This window comes from Nicotiana sylvestris, chromosome 7 (genome assembly GCF_000393655.2).
Source record: "Nicotiana sylvestris chromosome 7, ASM39365v2, whole genome shotgun sequence".
NCBI classification, from domain to species: Eukaryota; Viridiplantae; Streptophyta; class Magnoliopsida; order Solanales; family Solanaceae; genus Nicotiana; species Nicotiana sylvestris.
Window position 1 is genome coordinate 116,542,294 of NC_091063.1, and position 26,949 is coordinate 116,569,242.

At 37.8% G+C, this 26,949-nt stretch overlaps 1 protein-coding gene across 2 annotated transcripts in view; it reads left to right on the plus strand.

Annotated features, from left to right (window-relative positions):
* Positions 1-18,890: 18,890 nt before the first annotated feature.
* LOC104228332 (uncharacterized) overlaps positions 18,891-26,949 on the plus strand; it is a 36,307-nt gene continuing 28,248 nt past the window's right edge. The window contains exons 1-6 of one of the 2 annotated variants that reach the window (XM_070150528.1): positions 18,891-19,230; positions 24,785-24,853; positions 24,977-25,020; positions 25,143-25,206; positions 26,584-26,698; positions 26,798-26,865. In XM_070150528.1, the coding sequence (XP_070006629.1) occupies positions 26,653-26,698; positions 26,798-26,865 (114 nt within the window). In that variant the 5' untranslated portion in view covers positions 18,891-19,230; positions 24,785-24,853; positions 24,977-25,020; positions 25,143-25,206; positions 26,584-26,652. The remainder of the gene's footprint in view (positions 19,231-24,784; positions 24,854-24,976; positions 25,021-25,142; positions 25,207-26,583; positions 26,699-26,797; positions 26,866-26,949) is intronic. The other variant, XM_009780776.2, reaches the window with a different exon arrangement.

Below are 26,949 nucleotides of genomic sequence, written 5' to 3' on the forward strand. Positions count from 1 at the left end.
ACCGTTTCGCCTATAGGGATCCAGCTCATATTCCGGGTAGAAGTACTCTTCGCTCAGGGTGTTTTACGTAGCTTAACCCAGGTAGAACCGTTTCGCCTAGGGAGATCCAGCTCATAGTTTCCGGGTAGAAGTACTCTTCGCTCAGGGTGTTTTACGTAGCTTAACCCAGGTAGAACCGTTTCACCTAGGGGGATCCAGCTCATAGTTTTTGGGTAGAAGTACTCTTCGCTCAAGGTGTTTTACGTAGCTTAACCCAGGTAGAACCGTTTCGCTTAGGGGGATCCAGCTCATATTTCTGGGTAAAAGTACTCTTCGCTCAGGTTGTTTTACATTAGCTTAACCCAGGTAGAACCGTTTCGCCTAGGGGATCCAGCTCATAGTTTCCGGGTAGAAGCACTCTTCGCTCAGGTTGTTTTACATAGCTTAACCCAGGTAGAACCTTTTCACCTAGGGGGATCCAGCTCATATTCCGGGTAGAAGTACTCTTCGCTCAGGGTGTTTTACGTAGCTTAACCCAGATAGAATTGTTTTGCCTAGGGGGATCCAACTCATATTTCCGGGTAGAAGTACTTTTCGCTCAGGTTGTTTTACATTAGCTTAACCCAGGTAGAACCGTTTCACCTAGGGGGATCCAGCTCATAGTTTCCAGGTAGAAGTACTCTTCGCTCAGGGTGTTTTACATAGCTTAACCCAGGTAGAACCGTTTCTCCTAGGGGGATATAGCTCATAGTTTCCGAGTAGAAGCACTCTTTGCTTAGGGTGTTTTACGTAGCTTAACCCAAGTAGAACCGTTTTGCCTAGGGGGATCTAGTTCGTAGTTCCGGGTAGAAGTAATCTTCGCTCAGGTTGTTTAAATACAGTTTAACTCAGATCGAACCTTTTTTCACCTAGAAGGATTCAACACTTTATCAATAATACATGGTGCTAACACCCGATTCTATTTCCTTCTAGTGAGAGAAGGTACCAGCCCCCGATTACATTTTCTTTCAGTAATACGTGGTATCGATCCCTGGTTATACAATCATTCGTTACCAAATCTTATCCCTTTTTAGATAGTTTTTACTACTGTTTCTGTCTGCCTTTTCAATAAATTAGATAATTTACAGATTTCTCTAATAACTCACAAAATTTTCTAGTGCTAGACTGGGGCAGAAATATTTTGTTCGTTTTTGTTTGTCTTTGATGGCTTTGCAGGCTCTGCCGTATAGCACAAGTGACGATTAAAGCTTGTAGTTTCAGTTTCTCATCAGAAGAAAGAAATGTTTCAATCACAAGATAGTCGGAGTTTAGCTTTGATAATGTGTCAGCAGCCCAGCTTCTCGAGATTCATCTTCTCAAATTCTGATCTAGAAAGCAAGCCATCGAGATTGAGTCATAATCTTTTCTTCAAAAGAATTAAGATCCAATCTAAGGTCAACACAAGCGAGTAGGTCAAAAATCAAGATTTGACTCCAGAAGATACGCTGATAGGAATTTTTGTACTCTTAGTTTGCAGACATATGTAGTGCTCTTCTCTTTTTCTTTTGATGTAAGAAGTATGTGTTTGTTTTTATTTGTGTATGTATAGGTTTTAAGAATTGAGTATATGTATAGGTTTTAAAAATTGAGTAATGGTTTGATAAATGGGGTACGGATTGGGGTAGTATAATTTAATTAAAATTGTGCCAAAATTGGCCCAAAATTTGAGCCCAAAGAGCCCAAATCCGGTCCAAAAGGGGGTTGCCAAGAAGAGCTTAAAACGACGTAGTTTTGTCTTGAAACTACGTCGTTTTGGTTAAGTGACAAGATTCAATCTCATCCACCCATTTTGATTTAATCCAACGGTCCTAGTTTGAACTTCATCCTAGGTATTTAAAGCCTAAAATTTCCAAAAATTTGCCCCATTTCCCCTTTATTTCCTCTCTCTTCTTTCCCTCTCCTTCTTCTCTCTTCTCTCTCTCTTCACTCTCTTTACGCCGCCCCAACTCCGCCCACCGTTGCCTGCCGGAAATCGCCGCCGCCGGCGGACCACCTCCAAACACCTCCAAATTCACGCCACGTAATCTCCACAACTTCCTCTTTCCATATCTCCAAACCAAATCCTAAAAAAATCCCTCAAACTCGTTGAATCTTAGATCTAGGAAACTTTCCCGTCACTTTTTTGCCCAAATTCTTGAATCTCCAACTACTACCACCCCACAATACTTACATAAATGGATAGAGCTCCTCAAGACCTAGCTATTGATGCCAATTTCACCATAAAAATCCGGCGATCAAAATCTGGCCAAATTCCGACGACCTCCCAGAACACCCTCTTTTGGCATACCACTATTTTTTCGGCCACTTGAATTATAAAATGGTAAAAATCCTATTATATTTCGTGGCTGATTTTATATTTTATTTTTATTTTTTCAGATCTTATTTTTGTCTATTATTAATTATTTTAGCATTAGTTTTTGAAGTTTGAAATGTTAAATTTTCTGTTTTTGCACTTGTTAAAGTAGTAAAATAGTTTTGTATTGATAAAAGTGAGGTAGTGAAAAATACTTAAGAGTATATGGTACTTGTTTGATTTTTTATTTACTACTTCAAGACTTTTTGAGTACAACACTCAAAAGTCAAATTGTTTGGTAAGAAAATGTAGATCTTTGGACAGTGTTTGAATAAAAGTCTGTCTTTGAATAGTGGAGAGAAGATTTTGTTTGAAATACTTGACAAGATTTGAACCAGAAAATTCTGGCATTTTGAATTTAAGAGCATATTTTGTAGAAAAATCTGTCAAAAAGATTGATTTTTAATTTTTTTGAAATAGCTGATTGTTTTGATATAGAAGGAGGACACTCCATCTTACTGAGGGAGCGGGGAGACACACAAAAAAGGGAAAAAATCAGTAGCTATAATATACCTTAGCAGCTTTTGTGAGTTGATTCTTAAGTGAAAACTTGTTTAAGGAAAATAGAGTAGTCTTGAAAGAGTTTTCTGGAGTTACATAATTGTACTGTTTTGCTGGGGTATTTCTAGTTTATTTTCTTGGGTTTGAATCTGCCGGTTGTCGCTGTCTTTTGTTGTTGTTGCTGCCCGTTTAATTGTTTTGCTGTTGATTTTGGAAAGAGCCGACTCTGCTGTATTTGTTCTTCTTTCTGTTGTGGTAATTTTTGGACCATGTAAACTCATAAAATCGAGTTGGAATGAAAGATAATGACGCTGGGAAATATTAGTAGCTTTATCCTTCTATTGTAATTCATTTTTATATGCTCTTGAATGTTTGATAATGTTATAACGATATGTTAGTTAATTAAATTGTGTTAAGCATCTTTAATTATTTTTATTTTTGCAAAGCATTAGATATAATTCCACTGGCATTTGGTTGTCTGAAAGGAGCATATATATTAAAATTTGAACCCTTGTAGCCATGTTTGTCCCTTTGTTGTCACCAAGCTAAGTTTTTATTATTATTATTTTTATTATTATTATTATTATTATTATTATTATTATTATTATTATTATTATTATTATTATTATTATATTTTAGAGTCCCAATAATCTTTTTTTATCTCTTAAAAAATACTTATTTAGTAAGGTAGTTAAGTTGTAGATTAGAAAGACAATATGTAAACTTATTTTTGTAAATAGTTGGCTACGGATTGCAAATAGCAAGATATGGCCAAATCTGTAACATAGCTTTAAAATGCCATATCTGCAGATTTAAAGTCCAAAAGCATATGGGCTTTTGGATTTTGCCTTGGACATGAGCCCATTTGACTCCATCAACCCAATAGTGGGATGCCTCGTTCAATGTCAAGACAAGCCCACATCTTACTAGTTTTAAGCAATGTCAATTGATAATTATCTCTCATTACTCTCATCTTTTAAATTAGTACTCATAACAATAATTTTCTCTCATTAGTTAAGTTGTAGATTATTCTTCAAATCTTTTCTTTATTTTTTTTATTTTTTTTAAAATAAATAAAATTGGACATAAGAAAAGCATAAAAATCAAATAAACCACAGTTTATCCAAGTTTAATTCAAGCCAAATGTAGTCAATAAAGCGACCGTGATAGAACCACGGGACTCAGGAAATGCCTTACACCTTCTCCCCGATCAACAGAATTCCTTACCCGGACTTTGTTTTCGCAGACCAATAATAATAGAGTCAAACCTTCCTTTGAATAGGGATTCAAATAAAAGGTGACTTGGAACACCAGTAGAAATCAATTCCAAGTGGCGACTCTGTAAATAAAATAATCCTTACTTCAAATTTGTCACTTTAATTGGAAAAGCTCTTTAACCCACAATCCATAACATTTTACACTTATCTTTTGGAGGGGTAAAAAGGGGTGTGATATTAACCAAGTAGACTTAGAAGGATACTTCATTTGTATGGTTAGATGAGTGTGAGAAGAGCTTTCACAAGCTCAAGACAACCTTGACCACAGCTCCAGTGTTAGTTTTGCCAACAACTTCAGGTTCATATTCTGTATATTGTGATGCTTCGAGAGTTGGTATTGGGTGTGTTTTGATGTAGGAGGGTAGAGTTATTGCTTATGCTTCTCGTCAGTTGAAGCCCCATGAGAAGAACTACCCCGTTCATGATTTGGAATTGGCTGCCATTGTTCACGCATTGAAGATTTGAAGGCATTATTTGTATGGTGTGTCTTGCGAGATGTTTACCGATCATCGTAGCCTCCAGCACTTATTCAAGCAGAAGGATCTCAATTTGAGGCAGCGGAGGTGGTTGGAGTTGCTAAAGGATTATGATATCACTATATTATACCATCCGGGGAAGGCCAATGTGGTGGTCGATGCTTTGAGCCGAAAGGCGGTGAGTATGGGGAGTTTGGCATATATTCCAGTTGGGGAGAGACCTCTTGCAGTTGATGTTCAGGCCTTGGCCAATCGGTTCGTGAGGTTAGATATTTCGGAGCCTAGGAGGATATTGGCTTGTGTGATTTCTCAATTTTCCTTATATGATCGCATCAGAGAGCGCCAGTATGATAATCCCCATTTGCTTTTCCTTAAGGATAGAGTTCAGCACGATGATGCCAAAGATGTGACCATTAGTGATGATGGGGTGTTGAGGATGCAGGGCCGGATATGTGTGCCCAATGTAGATAGGCTTCGGGAGTTGATTCTGGATGAGGCCCATAGCTCGTGGTATTCCATTCATCTGGGTGCCGCGAAGATATATCAGGATCTGAGACAGCATTATTGGTGGAGGAGAATGAAGAAAGATATTGTGGGATTTGTAGCTCGGTGTCTCAATTGTTAGCTGGTGAAATATGAACATCAGAGGTCGAGTGGCTTGCTTCAGCGGATGGATATTATAGAGTGGAAGTGGGAGCGGATCACCATGGACATTGTAGTTGGGCTCCCTTGGACTTTGAAGAAGTTCGATGCTATTTGGGTGATTGTGGATCGGTTGACCAAGTCCGCGCATTTCATTCCTATTTGTACTACCTATTCTTCAGAGCGGTTGGCAGAGATCTATATCCGGGAGATTATTCGTTTACAAGGTATCCTAGTTTCCATCATTTCAGATAGGGGCACTCAGTTTACTTCGCAGTTTTAGAGGTCTGTGCAGCGAGAATTGGGTACTCAGGTTGAGTTGAGCACAGCTTTTCACCCTCAGACGGACGAACAGTCCGAGCGCACTATTCAGATATTGGAGGACATGTTGCGTGCTTGTGTCATTGATTTCGGAGGGTCAAGGGATCAGTTTCTACCGCTTGCAGAGTTTGCTTATAACAATAACTACCAGTCGAGTATTCAGGTGGCTCCATATGAGGCTTTGTATGGGAGGCGGTGTAGATCTCTAGTTGATTGGTTTGAGCCAGGTGAGGCTAGGCTATTGGGGACAGACTTGGTACAAGATGCTTTAGAAAAGGTGAAGGTAATTCAGGAGAGGCTTCGTACAGCGCAGTCGAGACAAAAGTGTTATGCTGACAGGAAGGTTCGGGATATGTCCTACATGGTTGGTGAGAAGGTTCTGTTGAAGGTTTCGCCCATGAAGGGTGTTATGAGATTTGGGAAGAAGGGTAAGTTGAGTCCGTGGTTCATTGGGCCTTTTGAGGTGCTTCAGAGGATTAGGGAGGTGGCTTATGAGCTTGCTTTGCCACCTAGCTTGTCGAGTGTGCATCCGATATTTCATGTTTCTATGTTTCAGAAGTATATTAGGGATCTGTCTCATGTTTTGGATTTTAGCATGGTTCAATTAGATGATAATTTGACTTACGATGTGGGGCCAGCAGCTATTTTGGAGCGTCAGGTTCGAAAGTTGAGATCAAAGAATATAGCTTCAGTGAATGTGCAGTGGAGAGGTCGGCCCGTGGAGGAGGCTACCTGGGAGACCGGGTGGGAGATGCGGATCAGATATCCTCACCTTTTTAAAGCTTCAGGTATGTTTCTTGACTCATTCGAGGACGAACGTTTGTTTAAGATGGAGGATATGATGATCCGGCCAGTCGTCTCAAGAGTTATCGCTCTGTTTCCCCCATTTCCACTTCTTATTGCTTTGTTTATCGGTTCTATATGTGATCGGGTTGGTTGGCTTGGGTTCGGAAAGGTTTTGAGAAGGTTTGAGACACTTAGTCTCTTTTGAGGAAACTTAAGTTGGAAAAGTCAATCGGATGTTGACTTATGTGTTAAAGGGCTCGGATGTGAGTTCCGATGGTTTGGATATCTTCGGGAGGTGATTTGGTACTTAGGAGCATGATCGGAATATGTTTTGGAGGTCTAGAGTAGATTTAGGCTTGAATTGGTGAAATTGGAATTTTGGCGTTTTCCGGTTGATAGGTGAGATTTTGATATAGGCGTCGGAATGGAATTTCGGGAATTGCAGTAGTTCCGTTGTGTCATTTGGGATGTGTGTGCAAAATTTCAGGTCATTCGGACGTGGTTTGGTAGACTTTTTTATCGAAAGCATAATTTAGAAGATTTTGGAATTCTTAGGCTTGAATCCGATGCGAATTTGGTGTTTTGATGTTGTTTTGAGCGTTCTGAAGATTGGAACAAGTTTGAATGGTGGTATGGGATATGTTTGCATGTTTGGCTAAGGTCCTGGGGGCCACGGGTGAGTTTCGGGTGGTCAATCGGATCATTTCAAGATGTTGAGAATTGCAGAAAATCTGCTGAAGTGTTGCAGAAAATTGACCTTCGCGTTCGCGAGTAGGCCCTGGCGTTCGCGAAGGGTAGGATTTAGCCTTCACGTTTGCGAGAAAGGTTCCGTGTTCGTGAAGGGCTAGGGTAGTTGTGCATCGTGTTTGCGAGGTTATGCCACGTTCGCATAGAGGAAGTTGAGCAGCTGAGGTTCAGGTTGATTTGTTCTTCGCGTTCGCGGAAGGGGAGTTGCGTTCGAGGTGAGTAAGGGAGCTAGGTCTTCATGTTCGTGAGCTTGGAGTCGCGATTGCGATGAAGGAATTTTGGTCAAAGTAAGTTTGTGCTTCGCGAACGCGAGGCGTTGACCGCATTCGTGAAGAAGGATTGGATGCCTGGGTAGAATGTTTAAATAGCCATTTGTCCGCGATTTTGGGGTTATCTTCCACCATTTTGAGCGATTTTGAAGCTTTTTGAAGAGGATTGAAGAGGGGTTCAAGGAAAAACACTTGGAGGTAGGATTTATGGACTTAATACTCGATTCTTATGTGATTTATACCTAATTAATCATGGAATTTAAGCCTAATATTGAAGAACTAGGGCTTGTAATTGGAGACCTAGAATTTGGGATTTGAGGGGTCGTTTGTGGTTAGATTTTGATGCTTTTGATGTGAATGAACTCGGGGAGTGATAAGGAGTCTATTGATGTAATTTTTATCGGAATCCGAGACGTGGTCCCGGGGGTCGGGTTTGGCCAATTTCGGGATTTGTGTTGTAATTTGATTCCTTTCGAGTGGGCTTTGTTCCCTTAGCATATTTTGATGGTTTTGCACTGATTTTGGCTAGGTTTTGAGCATTCGGAGGTCGATTCAAAGAGCAAAGGCATCGCGAGCTAGAGATTTGGACCGGATAAAGGTGAGTAATGATTGTAAATGTTGTCCTGAGGGTATAAAACCCTGGATTTCACATCGTTGTGCTATATTGAGGTGACACACATGCTAGATGACGAGCGTGGAGTCGTGCACCATTGGGGATTGTGACTTGGTCCATCCCATATGATTGTTTTACTGCGTATTTGATTGAAAACTATTTGTTATCATCATGTTTTGGGCTGAATGCCATATTTGGGCCTCGTGCCAACTATTTGGACCCTTAGGGGATTTTTACTGATATTTCCTCACTATTTGACTTTATACTTGTACTTAGTCATGCTATATTCTACTATTTTCATAACTCGGCCATGTTTACTCTTTTTTAAACACATTAAATGATATTTTGAGCTGAGCATCATGTTTTATTGTTGCCTGAGTGGCTTATGAGATTCTGACTGAGTAAGGTCGTGGGCCTGTGTTGTGAGGATTATTGAGCCGATTTATGATTATGAGGCCGAGGGCCTGAGATTATATGCCACGAGGTGGCTTGTTGATATGAGGTCGAGAGCCTACTGATTATGCCATGAGATGGCTTGATATTGTGCTTGGGCCGTAAGGGGCCTCTCACGAAGTCTGTACACCCCCAGTGAGCGCGGGTACCCATTGTGATATGAGATATAGCCCGAGGGGCGAATTTTATGTGTTTATCTATTCTAGATGCTTCTCATTTAATTGCTTAACTATTAAAAAAGTGTTTTAAAGAAGCTTCTTCTGAACTAAGTGTTTTTACATGTTTTCATTGTTTCATTGCTTTTACGGGTTTTATACTGCTTCTTTATAGTATGTTGATGTACTTTTACGTGATTTCTTATTGCTCAGTCTTCATTTATTATTATTACTCACTAAATTGGAGTACTCACTTTACTCCTTGCACCCCGTGTGCAGATTCAAGCGCTTCATGTCCTGCTTGCGAGGGTTGAGAGCTTCCAACAGACTTTGGAGATCCACTAGGTAGTTGCTCGGCGTTCACATCCCAGTACTTCTCCCTCTATCTTATTTTCTCCTGTTTTAGTTATGTAATAGTTGTGTAGACTCTTTCATACTTGTAGTTTTTATGATAGATGCTTATGACTAGTGACACCCCGATGTCGGGCTATGTCTATTCCGCAAACTGTATTATTCACCTTATTTTGGGTATTATTATTATGTTAAAGTTTTATTATTTAATTACTTAAAAATGAATTGGGAGTGTGTCGGTTGGCCTTGTCTTCACGAGAAGCGTCATCACGATTGGGTCCGGGTTTAGGGCCGTGACAATACAGTTCAAAACTAATTCAAAAAACAAACGTAATAACTTACTTCATCCGCAAGATCAAAGTTAGAGTTCACAAGCTCGGTAAAGAATGACTTTGGACGATTCCAACTAATCTGAATGGCTTGGAATCATATTCCCCGGTATTTATCTTGTATCACTCTATAAATGTCTACATCAATCCGCTGTCTTGATTGACATATTGGAAAGTACACCTTCGTGTAGCCTTTCCTGCTTTCCAATCTTGCCCCCTTGCATTTAGTTTAGGAATGACGTAAGGATATTTCAACCAAATACTCTCTATACGCCTTTTCCCTATTTTAGTTGGTTTTCTTTTTGCTTGTTGTTCTTGCTTCTTAGTCGCAACTAACTGTTGCGGTTCAGCAGCAAGGGAAAAATCCACAGTCATAAGGACAACTACTTCTCCAACTCCCTAGTGTTCATGATCTTCTTGTCTCTTTTCACCACCACCAACAACAGCAAAATTAGCTTCTAAACCAGTCTCTTATGTACTACCCAGCAAAAATGAACATAAATTGAAGTTGGGAATATCATTAATGTCACGCAAAACATTCGGAGAACTAGACACCTTCCTTCTCTTAGGATTTGTAAGAAGTTGTGATGCATCATATGAGATCTGCAAAGAATAAGAAAAATATATACATAAATACAACTGATACAAACGCACATTAGGCGAAAAAATACCTTGTAATCAAATTGCAGCAAATAACTATCTGGTCTAAGTGTTGCGACACAGATGGTTTTTGCATGCCAATGGATCCACTTGCATTACCCTCAAATATGCTTGTGTGTGAGCCAACAAGTGTGAAAAGATGTATTTCTCCTTTTTCATATAGCCGAATGAGCTCAATTTCTTTTTCGGCTACATCGAGTCTTTCTGAATAATCATTAAAAAACACAAAAAAGAAAAGAAAGTATGTATATTTCAAACTGAAAATAAAAACTTGGATAAAATGTAATAAGTTCGTGATGTATAGAATACCTTGACGTTTACCTTCCACTGCGCTATCACCAGGTTGCATACCTTTGTCGATCTCAGCAGCTCCAGCTTTATTCAATGGTGCGGCATCGTCGAGGAGCCTTGGAATATTCTGCAAAAGGATTTTCTAGACTCTATCTTCATACAATGCAGCATTATCGGAGAGTTTTTGCGTCGTATCAAATGAAGCACCACTATTTTCAACTTCCACTGCATATTCATTGGGGGTGGAACTAATGACCTCTCTCTCTCTCTCTATATATATATATATATATATATATATATATATATATATATATATATATATATATGTATGTTTGTATATAACATAGAAAATATTTATACCTGTAGTGACAACTTCCTTGTCTCTGCACCTAAAATTCCTTGGCAAATAGCTAATGCTTCCGTAAATGCATTACCTTTCCCAATAGGAGTACCCACATCACCCGGTGTGTGTTCTTCAGTACCAACAGGTTCATCATCTGCGTTCATAAACACATTGCCTTTTGCAATAGGACTACCCAAATCACAAGTCGGTACATGTTCTTCAGTATCGACAACTTCATCATCTGCACCTTTCTTGCTTCCTACATGCTCGGTTGATATTTGTTCATCATATCCAGCAACTTTGCTCAGTCTATCAACACTAGAACATTCCGCTTCAACTTGTCGTTCAACAAATTGAACTTTCTTGAATACTTGAACTTGGCCTTCAAGAGCTACTTCCTCACCTCTTACATTTTTATCTTAGACTTTATGCATTCTATCATGACCAGCATTAATATCAGATTGAGGTTCGAAGGAGTCGTTCATTGTCACGACCCTAACCCGGACCCGGCCGTAATGGCGCCTCTCGTGAAGACAAAGCCAACCAACTATTCCCAATTCGATGTTAAACAGTTAAAACAATAGTAAAACAGTCTAAGACATGATTAATAATATGAAGTAGCAGATAATATCGATAAAAATGCGGAAGTACAACCCAACACAACCCTAACCGGGGTGTCACAAGTCATGAGCATCTATAAAACCTAATACAAGTCTGAAAAGTCTACGAACTGTTACGAATGTCTGATAAAAGATAGAAATGATAAAGAGGGAGAAACACGGGTCTGCGGACGTCAAGTAGCTACCTCGTGAACTTTGAATGTCCGTCGGGAGCTCTCAACTCGCACTGGCAGGATCAGCAATGCCTGAATCTGCACACAGGGGTGCAAGGAGTAAAGTGAGTACTCCAACTCAGTGAGGAACAAATGTAAATAAAGACTGAAAGCAAGAAATCACATAAAGCAAGCATTCTATAATGAAGCAGTAAAACCATTTAAAAGTCAGTGGTTCAGTGAAAGATAGGCAAAATCCTTTGTATCAAATTTTACTTCCTAAAAAGCCTTTTTCAACAATTAAACAGGTAATTGACAAGCAATTATGAAAAATAAACACATAAAGGTTCGCCCCTCTGGCATAGTATCAACAAATCCGCCCCTCGGGCAACATCTCAGAATAGTACCAGCCCCTCGGGCAATCACATAGAACAATACCAGCCCTCGGGCTCAATCTCACATCACAATGGGTACCCGCACTCACTAGTAGTGTGCAGACTGCTAGAGGAGCCCCTTACGGTCCAAGCGCAATATCAAGTCATCTCGTGTTATCAACACTAGGCCCTCAGCCTCATATCAATCAAGCCACCATGTGGCGTACATATCTCAGGCCCTCAGCCGCAAATCAATATCAGTGTTTCCTCACAACATAGGCCTTCGGCCTTACTCAGTCAAAATCCTCACAAGCCCCTCGGGCAATAGTAAAACAGTGTTTCTCAGCCCAAACATCATTTAAAATATCATTTAAGTAATAAAACTGAGTAAACATGGCTGAGTATGAAAACAATGAGAAAATAGCATGACTGAGTTCAAATATAAAGTCAAACAATGAGGAAATATCAGTAAAAAGCCCCGAAGGGTTCAAATAGTTGGCACGAAACCCAAATATGGCATTCAGCCCAAATAATGATGATAGCAAACAGTTTTCAATCAAATACGCGGTAAAATCATCAATCGGGACGGACCACGTCACAATCCCCAATAGTGCACGACTCCACGCTCGTCATCAAGCGTGTGCTTCACCTCAATATAGCACTACGATGTGCAATCCGGGGTTTTAAACCCTCAGAACATCATTTACAATCATTACTCACCTCGAACCGGTTAAATCTCTAACTCGCGACGCCTTTGCCCCTCGAATTGGCCTCTACTCGCGTCGAATCTATCCAAAATCAAAACGAGGACGTCAAAATATGCTAAAGGAACGAAGCCCAAGCGAAAATAATCAAAATACGACATAAATCCCGAAATTACCAAAACACGACCTCGGGCCCACGTCTCGAAATTCGATAATTTTTACACCAATAGATTCCTTATCTCCCCACGAGTTCATACATATCAAAAGTTCACAAATTCGACCCCAAATGGTCCTTCAAATCCCCAATTAAAGGCCTCTTGAACTCAAGCCCTAATACCCCAATTTTCCTTCCTTAATCTCCACTAAAATCATGATTAAACAATGCAAAAATGATGTTAAACCCAAGTAATTAAGCCTAAGGAACTTACCCAACTGATATCCTCTGATTCCTCTTGAAATCCTATGCTTTAGCCTCTTTCCCGTCTTCAAAAATGATGAACTTAGCAAAATTTCGTGAAAGAGACAATATATACCTTCTGCCCAGACCTTTTCGCATCTGCGGTCCCATACCCGCTTCTGTGATACCGCATTTGCGGTTATTCCTCCGCTTCTGCGGAAATTACTTAAGTTCCAGCCATCTGCATCTGCGGTTCTCTTAGTCGCTTCTGCGGTCCCAGTCAACATACCTCTGGCCGGTTCTGCGGCCCCTCTCTCGCATCTGTGGCGCCGCACCTGCGGTCCCCAATCCATAGGTGTGAAAATACCAGAAGCAGCAATTCATCAGTTGCAACAACAATCCAAACTTCCCGTTAACCATCTGAAATCACCCCAAGGCCCCCGGGATCTCAACCAAAAGCACAAACATATCCTAATACCTTATTCAAACTTGTTCCAATCATCAAAACACCTCAAACAACATCAAATCCCCCGAAACACATTGGATTCAAGCCAAACTTCTTAAAATCTTCCAAATTCCGCTTTTGATCAAAAACCAAACCAAACCACATCCAAATGACCTGAAATTTTACACACACATCCCAAATGATTCAACGGAATTACTACTACTCTCAGAATTCCATTCCGACCCCTATATCAAAATCTAGCCTACCAATCGGAAATCGCCAAAATATCAACTTCGCCAATTCAAGCCTAAATCTACTACAAACCTCCAAAATTCACTTCGATCACGCTCCTAAGTCCCATCACCTCCCGAAGCTAACCGAACCACCGGAACTCACATTCGAGCCCTTTAACACATAAGTCAACATCCGGTTGACATTTCCAGCATAAACTCACTCCAAAGAGACTAAGTGTCTCAAACCTTACCAAAATCATTCCGGATTCGATCCGACCAACCCGATACCACAGAATACGGAATCAAGGCATAAAAAAGCAGAAATGGGGGAAAATGGAGCGGTAACTCATGAGACAACTGGACGGGTCGTCACATTCATCCTATCATATTATCGATAGTTCATGAATTCAAAATCTGCATCGCCATCATCTCTTCCTTTTGACTTGTCGAAAATCTCAAATAACTTTTCAAACTTCTCATCAAAATATTCCTATAAAAAATTACTAACAATGATTATTCTGAATAATAGAATAACATTATCAAGAAAAAAGACTTATCTATAAATAAGCTTACCTTGACTTTTTTCACAACCCCATCCACAATAACAGATTGGTTATCTCGTCGAAACTCTTGAACAACTTCTTTCGCGATCATGCGCTTTTCTTCTGTTGCATGGTTTTTAACCTCAATCCTTACCCTATAGTATAGAAATAGAACAACACAACAATTTCAGAAAATAGAAACACAGAATAAAACTTCAGCTTTAAGAATGTTGAAGTTCAACAAATACAGAACAAAATATCAGCTCTAAGAATACTAAAGTTCAGTAAATACAGAATAAAAAATTCAGCCAAAACATGTTGTAGTTTTACAAATACAGAACACAACTTCAGCTCCAAGAATGTTGGAGTTCATAAAAACAAAATTAAAACTACAGACAAAACATACTTTACTTTTACAAAATACAAAACAAAACTTTAGCTCCTAGAATGCTGAAGTTCACCAGAAACAAAACAAAAATTGCAGACAAAACATGTTGTAGTTTTACAAAACACAGAACAAAAACTTTAGCTCAAAAAACAATGTTGAAGTTCAGCAAAATACGAAACATAAACATCACATAAAACATCCTATAATTAAGCAAAAAATAGTGTGAAAAACTTTAGATTAAACGCAAAAAAAAAAAAACTTACACGACATATTGTGTTAACTAATTCATCATCAAAATACTGTTTAGAATGTTTAGAACGACTCTGAGTACGAGGTGATTCTCCAATTACATGAGTTCGATTCGTTTCTTTTGATCGACTCTGACTACGTGGTGATTCACCAGTTGAAGGAATCGGATTCAGTACCTTCGATCGAATGCAACTGCATGGTAATTGTCCAGTTAAAGGCATTGAATTCAATTCCTCTTCGGTAGGAATTATCTCCAATACCCTAAATGTCCGATATTTCTATTTAATACAGAAAGGTATATTAGGAAAAATAAAATAAAACTGATACGTCAACATATTGACAAAACTACAGAAAAAAGGAAAAATAAAGAATATTAACTTACACCATAATTGCTAAAGTAATCCTCATGAAGTTCTTTAAATTTAGGCTCCCCCAAAGATTGATAACGTAACATCTTGGGAACTTGAGGGACATCAAGGTAGTCGTCATCTTTTAAATACTTGTCCCGAATATCTGGGAAACACTCATAGAACTAAACACATAATGGACATAGAAATTTGCCTACAGTATACTCAGTTGGATTATTTTTGTCCTTGTTGTCCAAAACATGTTTTATTGAGGTAATAATCTTCTCATAAGATGCATTACCCCAAGGATAATTAAGACAAGCCTCATCGTCTTCAACAATAGCTACGAACCCCTCTAACACAATTGATTCATTCTTTCTTCCGAGCAAAATAGACTCCACAATAAGAATTTTCATAAGCTTCACAACATCTTCATCAAATTTGCTTACGTGTTTGAAATTCACATCATTCTTTTTAATTTGATTCCATATCATATACTCTCGAATGTCCTTCAAGGTCACAACCTTAGACCTCCCAAAATAGCGCTTCGGAATCTTACTCTCTTGTTTAATTGGGTTTTCAACATTATGTGTTGTGATCCTCAAACCGCACATAATGTGAAAGTTTTCAAGGTTGAACAACATATCACAGCCAAAAATCTTGAAACTAATGGAATCTCAATCATTGATGAATACGCGAGAAAGAATCAAACAATGAACCAACTTCATGCTGCAATGGAAATTCTCCATAGCCATGATATACCGAAATGTACCATTATTCAGCTTCTCCTGTTGTGCAGGAGTCAAGAAAGTTGCAATTACACCCTTCAAATCGTGTTTCTCCTTCTAGTAATCACGAAAGTTAAACCAATCTTGAACTCATATTATCTCTCCCCTGGTTTTGTAGGTACAACAGGGACTGAAGGAGCTTTACGTATTCTAGGTGCTTTAGGATCTTTAGGTGCTTTGGATTTCGTAGATGCCATCTGTTCAAAAAAATTAAATGTGGAAAAAATAACTTCAAAACATTATCAAAAATCATTTAAAACTTCCGCACAGTTTGGCTTAAGTTATATTTTAAAGCCCTCTAACTTCAGAGAAATATAGAACAAAACTTCAGCTCTAAGAATGTTGAAGTTCAGCAATTATAGAACAAAAACTTAGCCAAAACATGTTGTAGTTTTACAAATACAAAACACAACTTCAACTCTAATAATGCAGAAGTTTATCAAAAACAAAACTGCAGACAAAACATACTTTACCTACACAAAACACAAAATAAAACTTCAGCTCCTAGAATTAAGTTATCCTTAAAGTATTATAAACTTCACACTTTAATAACATCATCTATTTGAGCCTCAAAATTTTTAAAAATTTCAACGCCTCCAACAATCACCGAAGAATATATAGAATTTTCATCAAAAATACAAACACAGTTTCAAAAAACCTAAAAACACTAATCCTAAAAGTAAAACCTACAAAACTAATGCACTAATCATAGTAAAACCTAGGAAACTATTTTAGCACAAATAAAAAACGACTCAACTAAGATTACTATCAACAAAAAACCCAGAAATTAAATCATAAAACTAATCCTAAATTAGAACCCCATACAAAGTTAATGCAATGTACAAAAGCAACCATTAAAATTGTACCTGTGATTATACTTAATTTTGTTGGAGAAGAAACAATTGCAAATCAAGCAGAATGCAATGGCGAAAACCGTTTGATTTTAGAAAATAATCAAAAACTACGAAGAAGGATAGAGAGACAGAGACAATATGTTGTATACTTGGAGAGAAAGTAGTCTTTTAATAAAGAAGAGCAAAATTGTCTTTTTAAAATGCTTTTAACAATAAAATGGGTACAGATGCAAATGGAAAAACAAAATGAATACAAGTTAAAAAAGGCAACCAAATAGGGCGCCCCATTCAATTTTTACACTTGTATTAACTTGGACATAGGACCGTGTTGACCGTGTGTCGACAAAACGAACTAATAAATCGAATAGAGATAATGGATTATATATGGAGAGATGTAGCATAAAATAGGGAAAGAGGAGAAGAGAGAGAAATAGGAAAAGTATGTAACTGAGTCCCCTAATTTAAGACACTAATAATGGATTGTATATAAATTATAAGCAATCTTTGTTTAGAGCGGATAATATACGAAATTAAGACAATTTTGGTAAATAAGTTTTAAATATTGTATAGAAACTAAAAATCCTTTTCAATAGGTGAAATACATAAACGGCCCCTTTAAGTTGTCCTCAACGACCAGACAAACACTTCAACTGACCCCTTTACCATTTAGACACTTCAAGAGGCTATTAAGTGTGCCAAGTAAACACCCAAGCCCAACAAAATATATGCGTGAGTAACACTTGCTAGTGATGTATTAAATATACCAATAAAAGAATGACACATGTAATTTGTAATAAATATTTGATACATATAATTATAAAAAAAATACATTTAAAGAAAAAAAGAAAACTTTTGCAAACCAATGCCAATCTCCCCCCCCAAACCATCTTCTTGCTTCCCCATCTACATCCTCAATAACATTTCTCAAATCAATCCCAAAATATTAAAAACAACTGAAATTGGCTACACTTTGACGAGTAGGGATGGAGTGTAGGCTATGATTCTTCAAACTCAATTTCAGAAATTTCGTCTTCTTCAATAGAATCCAAACGAACCCAGCATCAGTGGTCGAACAGACTTCATCGAGCAAATTCGAATAGACCCAAAAAATTCGAACAAACCTATCTTCTTCAAATAGACTTTAAACAGACCCAAAAATTTCGTCTTCTTCGAACAAACCCCATCATCGTCTTCTTCGAACAAACTTTGAAAATTTCGAACCACTTATCGAATCAGCTGCAGTCATCCTTAATCTGTAGATTCCGCTTCACAAAGAAGTTTTCAATAAAGATTTTGAACATTTAATCGATTCGACCTCCAATTTTCAGATCAAAACAATTGGATTGACTTCCAGATTCAATTTGTTAACGAGAACGCATTACTATACTCTAATCAGGTGATAGTTTGGATTAACTTACTTTTTGTGTTAATGTTGGAATTGTGCAAATTGAAGATATTGCTCGAGTAGCCATTGTTACAGATCCGTCTCCATGGAAGCTGCTATTTGAGCTTGTGCTGAGCTTGTAAAATCACTTCACGTGCCCAAAATATTAGTAGCAAACACGCACATGCCACATAAGCAACATGTATTTACTTGACACACTTAATAGCCTCTTGAAGTGTCTAAATGGTAAAGGGGTCAGTTGATATGCTTGTTTGGTCGTTGGGGACAACTTAAAGGGTCCTTTATGTTTTTGCCTTTTCAATACTACATGAATAATTGAATATATATAACCGTTAAAATAGCACGGTCTAGCCAGTTTCGGACTGGTCATTCAAAAATAGCTAGCGTTTGTCAAGTCATTAAAAAATAGCCACTATTTTGCTGCAACAGAGATCGGTCCAACATAATATACTGGAGTTCGATGCACCTGTGTATGAACTTCCAGCATATTATGCTGGACCGGTATACTTTGCTGGCTCCAGTATAATATATTGGAGACTGGAGCACCGGTGCTCCAAACTCCAGTATATTATGCTGGACCGGTATATTATATTGGAACTCCAGTCTAATATACTGGAGTATTTTTCCGGATTTTGAATAGTGTTTTCGTTCAGATTTACCTTTACATGAAAAGTGGCTAAATTTCGATTACTTTTAAAATTGTGGCTATTTTTGAATAACCACTTGTAAATCTGGCTATTTTTGAATTTTTCCCCATATAACCGGACTAAAATTATGTGGGCTTTGCCCTCGCAGGTTCGAATCATGCCGCACATGCTTCAGTAAACTTCAATTTTCCTCTTTTTTTTTTTGTCTCCGATTTTCTCTCTCCATCGTCTCAGATTTCAGCTCTTGGAGCGGTTTCGTCCTTCGGTCAGTTATGACTAACGAAAACGATTCTGGTGCAAGTGGAAGTTGAGTACGGTTCTTGTGCTTTTGGTCTCCCCTCGGCTGGGATTTGGAGGGATCTGTCGACAGAGCTCCACAATCTCTGTAGTCTGATGCCATCATAAACCCAAACCCTTTGCAACTTTCTACATTTTGCTCAATTTTAATGGCATCAACTAGCAAAATGCCTAGCACTTCTGAGGATGATCTAGAAGAGGAGGTATTTTTCCAGTGGCTGGTACATTTGTTCTTTAACTATCATTGTTAGCAGCACTATAATATTTAGTCGAAGAAATCATGATGTCAGGCACAACATCAGAGAGCTACATAGTATCAAGATATTGTTAGATCGACAATAATGTTGCAAGGCCTGTTCAGTTTTCTGAAAAGTATTTTACTATTACAAACTAAGGGTGTGTTTGGCATAACGAAAATGTTTTCCGTGCAAAATGTTTTCTTGGAAAACATGTAATAATTTTATTCATTTTCTGGTATTTGGTACACAAATTAAGGAAAATAACTTCTCAAGAGTATTCATAAATAATTTAGATATAATAAACATGAAGCCATAAACTTTCGAACCAACAACCTTCCGAACTCACAAATTTATAAACTTCCGAGCCGCTAAACTTTCGAAACCGGGAACTTTCGAACCCGTAAACTTTATAAACCCATAAACTTCCAAACTCTAACTTTGTAACTTGTAAAATTTCGAACCTGTACATCGAAACATGAAAAAATTAAAAGTATATAAAAAAATATTTTCTTTTTTCGGGGGGTGGGGTGTACATAAAACAAAAAAACCGAAATTTGAAATTACAAAAAAAAAGGTAAAAAAAAACTTTATTTTGTGTGTGTGTGGGGGGGGGGGGGGGCAGTTTGCATTTGGGAAAAATACAAAAAAACAAAAAAAACAGAAATTTGAAAATTACAAAATAAAAAAAGTAAAAAGAAACTACTTAAAGTGTGGGGTGGGGGCAGTGGGGGTGGGGTTTGGCGGGGTGGGGGATGGTGGTGCAAAAAAAATAAAAAAAACAGAAAATTGAAATTACAAAAAAAAAATTAAAAAAAAATAATTTTTTCGGGGGTGGGGTGGATGATAGTAGGCTAGGTGGTGACGGAAATAAAAATTGAAATTTGAAAGAAAAGCCTTTTTGGAGAGAGGGGGTGGTGGGTAGGCGTGGGCATGGGTGTGAGGGTGTGGGTTGGTGAGGATAGAGAATAGGGTGAGGAAGGTTGAGAAAGTTTTGGAAAATGTTTTCCTTCTCTTGATAAGGAAAACATTTTCCTTCAATTGAAGAAAAATGAGTTCATAAGGGAAATGTTTTCCAAAACATTTAAGCCAACCAAAAATGTGAAAATTGGAAAATATTTTCCGGAAAATATTTTCCAATTTTCACATGACACACCCTAAATCATCTATTCAACCAAAAGCTTACACTCAATTGAAATACAAACTCAAATACAATAAGCACCAAATAAATGCAACTCAGAACATGTAGATTACACATGGTAGGTCGAGATTTCTGAACTTCAAATTAGGCGTTTCTACGATTTAAATTTTCATGAGAGCTTCTGTTGTGGTCGTAATGTTGTTGAAGTTTTGTCTATGTAAAGCTCACTCTTATATCCTTCTCAAATATAATAATTCTGGTTGTCCTTGTGGTTGTAGCAGCATGCAACCTACAATAACACTATCAGTATTTAAGCATTATGGCACTATTCAACTCCCAGATGTATTTGAAGACAGATTACAAAAGAACATGTAAATATGAGAAACACTATAAAAAATATTGTATTTCAAATCACTGCTCCTACAAATCATGACAATTCTTGCTCATAGCCATGATATTCCTCCAGGACTCACGACGGTAATCTCATTTCATACTCATGCCATTACAAATTTGTAGTGGTTGTGTTGTATGCTCCGAAAACCATAGAGGTTTGAGCTTCCTTGAGGTTATCACCTTCTTTGCAAGTCTCTCCCTCTTTCCTTATACAATAATCAAAGCATGCTGAACAAAGTTTAAGAAAGTTGGACTGAAGAGATTATCAATCAACAAAATAGAATCAACAAAAAGTGGAAAAAGAGGTCAATGAGAGACTTTGAATCTGTTTTAAAGGTTATTATGCTTATACATAATAATTTTGGTTCCAATGGTCGGTGCACTATTTTCAGTCTGTAAAATATTCTACAGTTCTTCTATTTGCTCTACTTTAGCTTCCACAATATCTGAAATTTGATAAAACATTCCAGAAACAAAAGAGATACAAAACTCAAGTCCCACAAATCAGAATAAAGGATGTCAACAAGAACATCAAATATGCAAATAAAATATCCTTTATGTGCAAGGAGAAAACGAAGAACGACAAGTCATTAAAGACAACTTTTGTGTTAGCCAAATAAACAAACGCATACCTTTTTCAAGTCATCAGCTAATATCAAAGAACTTCCACTTATTCATGTGACCGAAGCTCGTCGTTAGTAGGCAAAAGCCCTTCACTTCAAAACAATCAATCAGGACTGACGCCATCTTCGCTTCTTCTGATTATTGAAAGTGAACGTTAAAGCTTTGAAGCAAATCTTCAAGCATTCCTTTCAAGTCAGCTAATCAAATATAATTTTTATTCCCAAATGCTCCAAAAAAGAATCTGATAACAGTCCTAGGCAATAGGGCACTAAATCTCTCCATATAAACTACAAAGAGAATGACACCTATTTGCAAGAAAGAAAAGTCTCATATATTTCTAACATCCATGTAAAATTCTATTGTGGATATTAACTTATCTTTTCATCAATCATCTTAATATATGATATGTACTCAAATAGGTTAGCAGACACATTTTATCTAAACAATACTACTCATAAAGTGATATGCACAAGTATTATTTGTTCAAAAGAATGAAAAGTTCTTCCAACTATTAGCAATAACTACTGCACCCAATCTTTCTTGCAGCTTGGTTGAACATTAAGCATACCTTGCTATAGCAAATTACAAAAGGTAACGATATCTTTGCCATAAAAAGAAGTCCTTGCCCTTCTGTTCTTATTATAGAAATTAAATAAGTTAAAGCTTGATGCAAAGCTCAGTACATAGAAATTAGTTATTCCACTCTTGAGATGTCAATCAAGAAACAGGAACATTGTACACTGATTCTTCAGCTTTTAAACTCCAATAGCAAAGCATGAAGACAGACAGAGACAACCCTAGTTGTAGCCAAAACTATAATTTTTGACCAGATTTTAGCTCAGTACAAAGTGATAATTTTTGACCAGATTTTAGCTCAGTACAAAGTGATCCTTATATGGATATATATGTAGAGAGCATATGACAGTGGACAGAGAAATTACTCTCCCACATAAGTACTCCAAAAACAACTGATAATAGATTCCATCTTGCACGCAATTCAGTTGGGTAATGGAAATTATAAAAGAATAAGACAAAAAGGAAAGAGCTACCAACGCAATTCAAAAAATGACTTCAAAACTAAGGTGTTAAAGAGCTGTCAAGGCGTCAAAAAACCACCACTGTTTTTTTTTCTTCCTTTTGATAGGTAAAGACAATCACACAGTTAATAAACCCTCATCCATGCAAATCATTACGATATATGAGAAAAAAACACATAAAAGAGTGAAATTTTTCATCAAATGCGAAGAGTATAAAATAAGTGGCAAAGACAGAGTGTGACATTCATCGAGAGACCAACTTCACCAGAAATATTGAGAATGAAATGTTATTGAAATAAATTGATGAAGCACCAACTGTGCCCATTGTGATTCAACACAGTTATTCAGGAGTTTGGCATGACTCGTAGTGAAGCTGATCACTCTGTATTTTATCGACATTCTGCTTCAAATCTCTGTATTTATCTGGTCGTTTATGTTGACGATATTGTTATTATCGGCAATGATCAGGATGGTATTAGTAAGTTGAAGCAACATCTCTTTCAGGACTTTCAGACTAAGGATCTGGGCAGATTAAAGTATTTTCTAAGTATTGAGGTCGCTCAGTCTAGCTCAGGTATTGTGATTTCACAATGGAAGTATGCCTTAGATATTCTTGAGGAGACAGGAATGATAGGTTGTAGACCTGTTGACACTTCGATGAATCCGAATTCTAAACTTCTGCCAGGACAGGGGGAGCCTTTTAGCGATCCTGCAAGATATAGGCGGTTGGTTGGTAAATTAAATTACCTCACAGTAACTAGACCTGACATTTCCTTTCATGTGAGTGTTGTGAGTCAGTTTATGGATTCTCCCTGTGATAGTCATTGGGATGCAGTTGTCCGCATTCTTCGGTATATAAAATCAGCTCCAGGCGAAGGCTTATTGTTTGAGGATCGAGGCCATGAGCAGATCGTTGGATGCTCAGATGCTGATTTGGCAGGGTCACTTTCTGATAGACGTTCTACGTCTAGATATTGTGTCTTAGTAGGAGGAAATTTGGTGTCTTGGAAGAGCAAGAAACAGAATGTGGTTGCTCGGTCTAGTGCAGAAGCAGAATATTGAGCAATGGCTATGGCCACATGTGAGTTAGTTTGGATCAAACAGTTGCTCAAGGAGTTGAAATTTGGTGAGATTAGTCAGATGGGACCTGTGTGTGATAATAAAACTGCTCTTCATATTGCGTCAAATCCAGTGTTTCATAAGAGAACTAAACACATCGAGATTGACTATCACTTTGTTAGAGAAAAGATACTCTCGGGAGATATTGCTACAAAATTTGTGAAATCGAATGATCAGCTTGCTGATATTTTCACCAAGTCCCTCACTGGTCCTCGTATTAGTTATTAGTTATATATGTAACAAGCCCGGTACATATGATTTATATGCACCAGTTTGAGGGGGAGTGTTAGTTTCATTGTATAAATAGTAGTAAATAACCCTAATCCTATGTGTATTAGGAGTAGGGCGTGTATTGTATATATAAGGCTCATTGTATTATTGTCATTTTTAATCAATAATATATTTTTTCCCGTGCTTTCTCACAATGAGGATGCTGAGATGGATGTGCGGGCACACCAGATTAGATAGAATTAGGAATGAAGTTATTGGGGATAAGATGAGTGTGGCTCCTATTGAGGACAAGATGCGGGAAGCGCGACTTAGATGGTTTGGACATGTGAGGAGGAGAAATACAGATGCCCCAGTAAGGAGGTGTGAGAGATTGATATTGGAGGGCCTCAGGAGAGGTAGAGGTAGGCCGAAGAAGAGTTGGGATGAGGTGATTAGGCATGACATGGCGCAACTACAGCTGACCAAGGACATGACCCGTGATAGGAAGGTGTGGAGGTCGAAGATTAGGATAGTAGGTTAGGTAGTCTAGTACAGTAGGTTATTCATACCGGTAGTGTTAGTACGTACTCTCGCATTAGCTTTTTGCATTTCGATCATCTTACTATCTTGTTATGTATGCTGCTTTTACATGGTTTTTTGGTGTTGTCCCGTCTTGTTTCTTGTTATTATTGGGGAACCTATGCTTGCCTAAGCCGAGGGTCTATTGGAAACAGCCTCTCTACCTCCACAAGGTAGGGGTAAGGTCTGCGTACACACTACCCTCCCCGGACCCTACTATGTGGGATTATACTGGGTATGTTGTTGTTGTTATTGTTTCCTCTCACCCAAAAGGTCAATTCATTTCAATTTCACGCCCGTTTTCTTTGTAATTTGAAGCTATCAAGGAGAAGCGGATGAAATCAATAGTTTGGTATTCGTATTATGTAGCAAAATATCACCTTCTAAATCACGTGAAAATTGTTTTATGCTTTAACAGTTAACGAGCAACATTATGAAACATTACTGTCTAAGAACTCGCAAATTGAAATAAGAGGGGAGAAATTAAGTGAGTAATTTTTTCTTTCTTGCTATTTAGACTTTCGGATTTGGTCTTTGTTCAAGGCACATGAATTATAACTGACCTGGTGGATGGTGGTTCTCATATTTCTTATTGTTGTTTCATATGCAGTTTGAACATTTTGATGATTTCACCCTTGCCTCTTCTTGGGAAAGGTATTTTTTTTCAACCATAGCAACTCACCGCATTTTTTTGTGGTATCCTCAACTTATGTGCAGCGTTTTAGTATCATAGGAGCCGAAGAAACTAATAAAGTTACTAATATTCTATATCACAGGTTCATTTCTGAGATAGAGGCAGTATGCAGGAAATGGTTGGCTGATGGCACGAAGAATTTGTTGGTATGAATGTTTTGTTTATTCACCTCATCTTTACCGGGAAAGAACTTGTGATTTCATTAATGATTTAACCTTTTTGAATGACATGCATGCCCAATGGAAATGATCATTTTACACATTGACTAAAAATTTATCATTTTGACTGTATTTGACTGACTACTGACTTTCATTTCGTACATTTGACGGAAAGAGGTCAAGATTTGGTTGAGAATACTATATCTTAGTTTGCTATTACCAGAAGTAGAAGTTCTCGCTCTGTCCATCTTTCAAGAGATTGTGATGGCTGTAGTTGAATGTTGACACCATATTCATTAGTGTGGTCCCCAAATAAACCTGATAAGGGACTGGTTTTGATTTTCTATTTGAAAGATTGAGTAATAGGTCGAATAATAGGTGTGGCGGATACTTGAGTAAAAAAAAAAGATTTGCTTACTAAAGTCTTCTATTTAGTTTAGGTCGTTCCCCAAAGATTTGCTAGTAGCCTGTCTTTTGGAAACAACAACAACAACGGCCCAGTATAATCCCACAAGTGGGGTCTGGGGAGGGTAATATGTACGCAGACCTTACCCCTACCCCGAGGGGCAGAGAGGCTGTTTCCTGGATACCCTTGGCTCAAGAAAGCAACAAGAGACGATATATTAGTACTATCAATAGACTCATAATAAAATAACATAACATAACATAGAATAACATAAAATAACAAAATAACAATAATATAAGAAATATAGGAAATACGAAAAAGATGGAAGGTATAATAATATCCGGTAGATAAAGCCCTGCATCAGTAGCTGACCAGTAGCATCCTAAGACAGTAGCCTGTCTTTTGGAAAGGCTATTTAAAAAGAATTTGAGCTTCAAGCTCAACCTATACCTATAAAGAAGTGCTAGGTGTGATCGTTCATCATTGTTGAAGTGCGAAACCTAAGTGAATGCCAACAAGGTCGAAAGCACTTGCCACTACTTTTGAAGGAGTAATGGCTCCCTAAAAATCATCTGCTTTTAGTTTTGTCCTATACTTATAAGAATGCTGGAATAGTTTATTAGATGTTTCAGGTTCATCATCTCCGATGTTTGTAATATTTATGATTTTTTCCGGAAACTAATTAGTCACTAGCTATTCCACTTATCAAAAATAAATTATTAGCCAACATGGTATGTGGGTTTGTGCGGGATAATTTGCTGTTTATATCTGTTAATAGATTCTGTGACAATGGTTTTATTTCTGTCAACAAGTGTTTCCTTTAGAGGAAAAAAACAAGTAGTTCCTTGACGGTTTATTTCTCTGAGTGGAATCTTTTGGTCGAAGTATGAAGGAAAAGATTCTGTTATTGCTTGTCTTGATTCCTTGCTTCTATTTTTTTGCAAATTATGTGATGGTAGAAAAAGGACGCTATCTGCTTGAATATCTCTGAGGGCCTATATAAGGTCAAAGCTGACCTGAAGTACGAGATGAAAAGCTATTGCATGGAGTACTATTTTGGAACACTTAATGATGGTACGTAAATAAGTCTACTTTGAAATTAAAACTGAAAATATGTTTCTTTCTTTTTTCTCGGGACTGCCTAACAAATATCCAAAAATTTATTTGTGCCAGGAAAAGGAAAGGACTGGAGTTGTGTACTGCATGATCTGCAGCTGTTTTTTGGGGTGAATGAGTTCCTGGTATCTCTATCACTTATAAAAAAAAAGTTCCTGGTATCTCTATCTCTTCCCCTAACATGTGGCACAAAGAGGATGAGACATCTG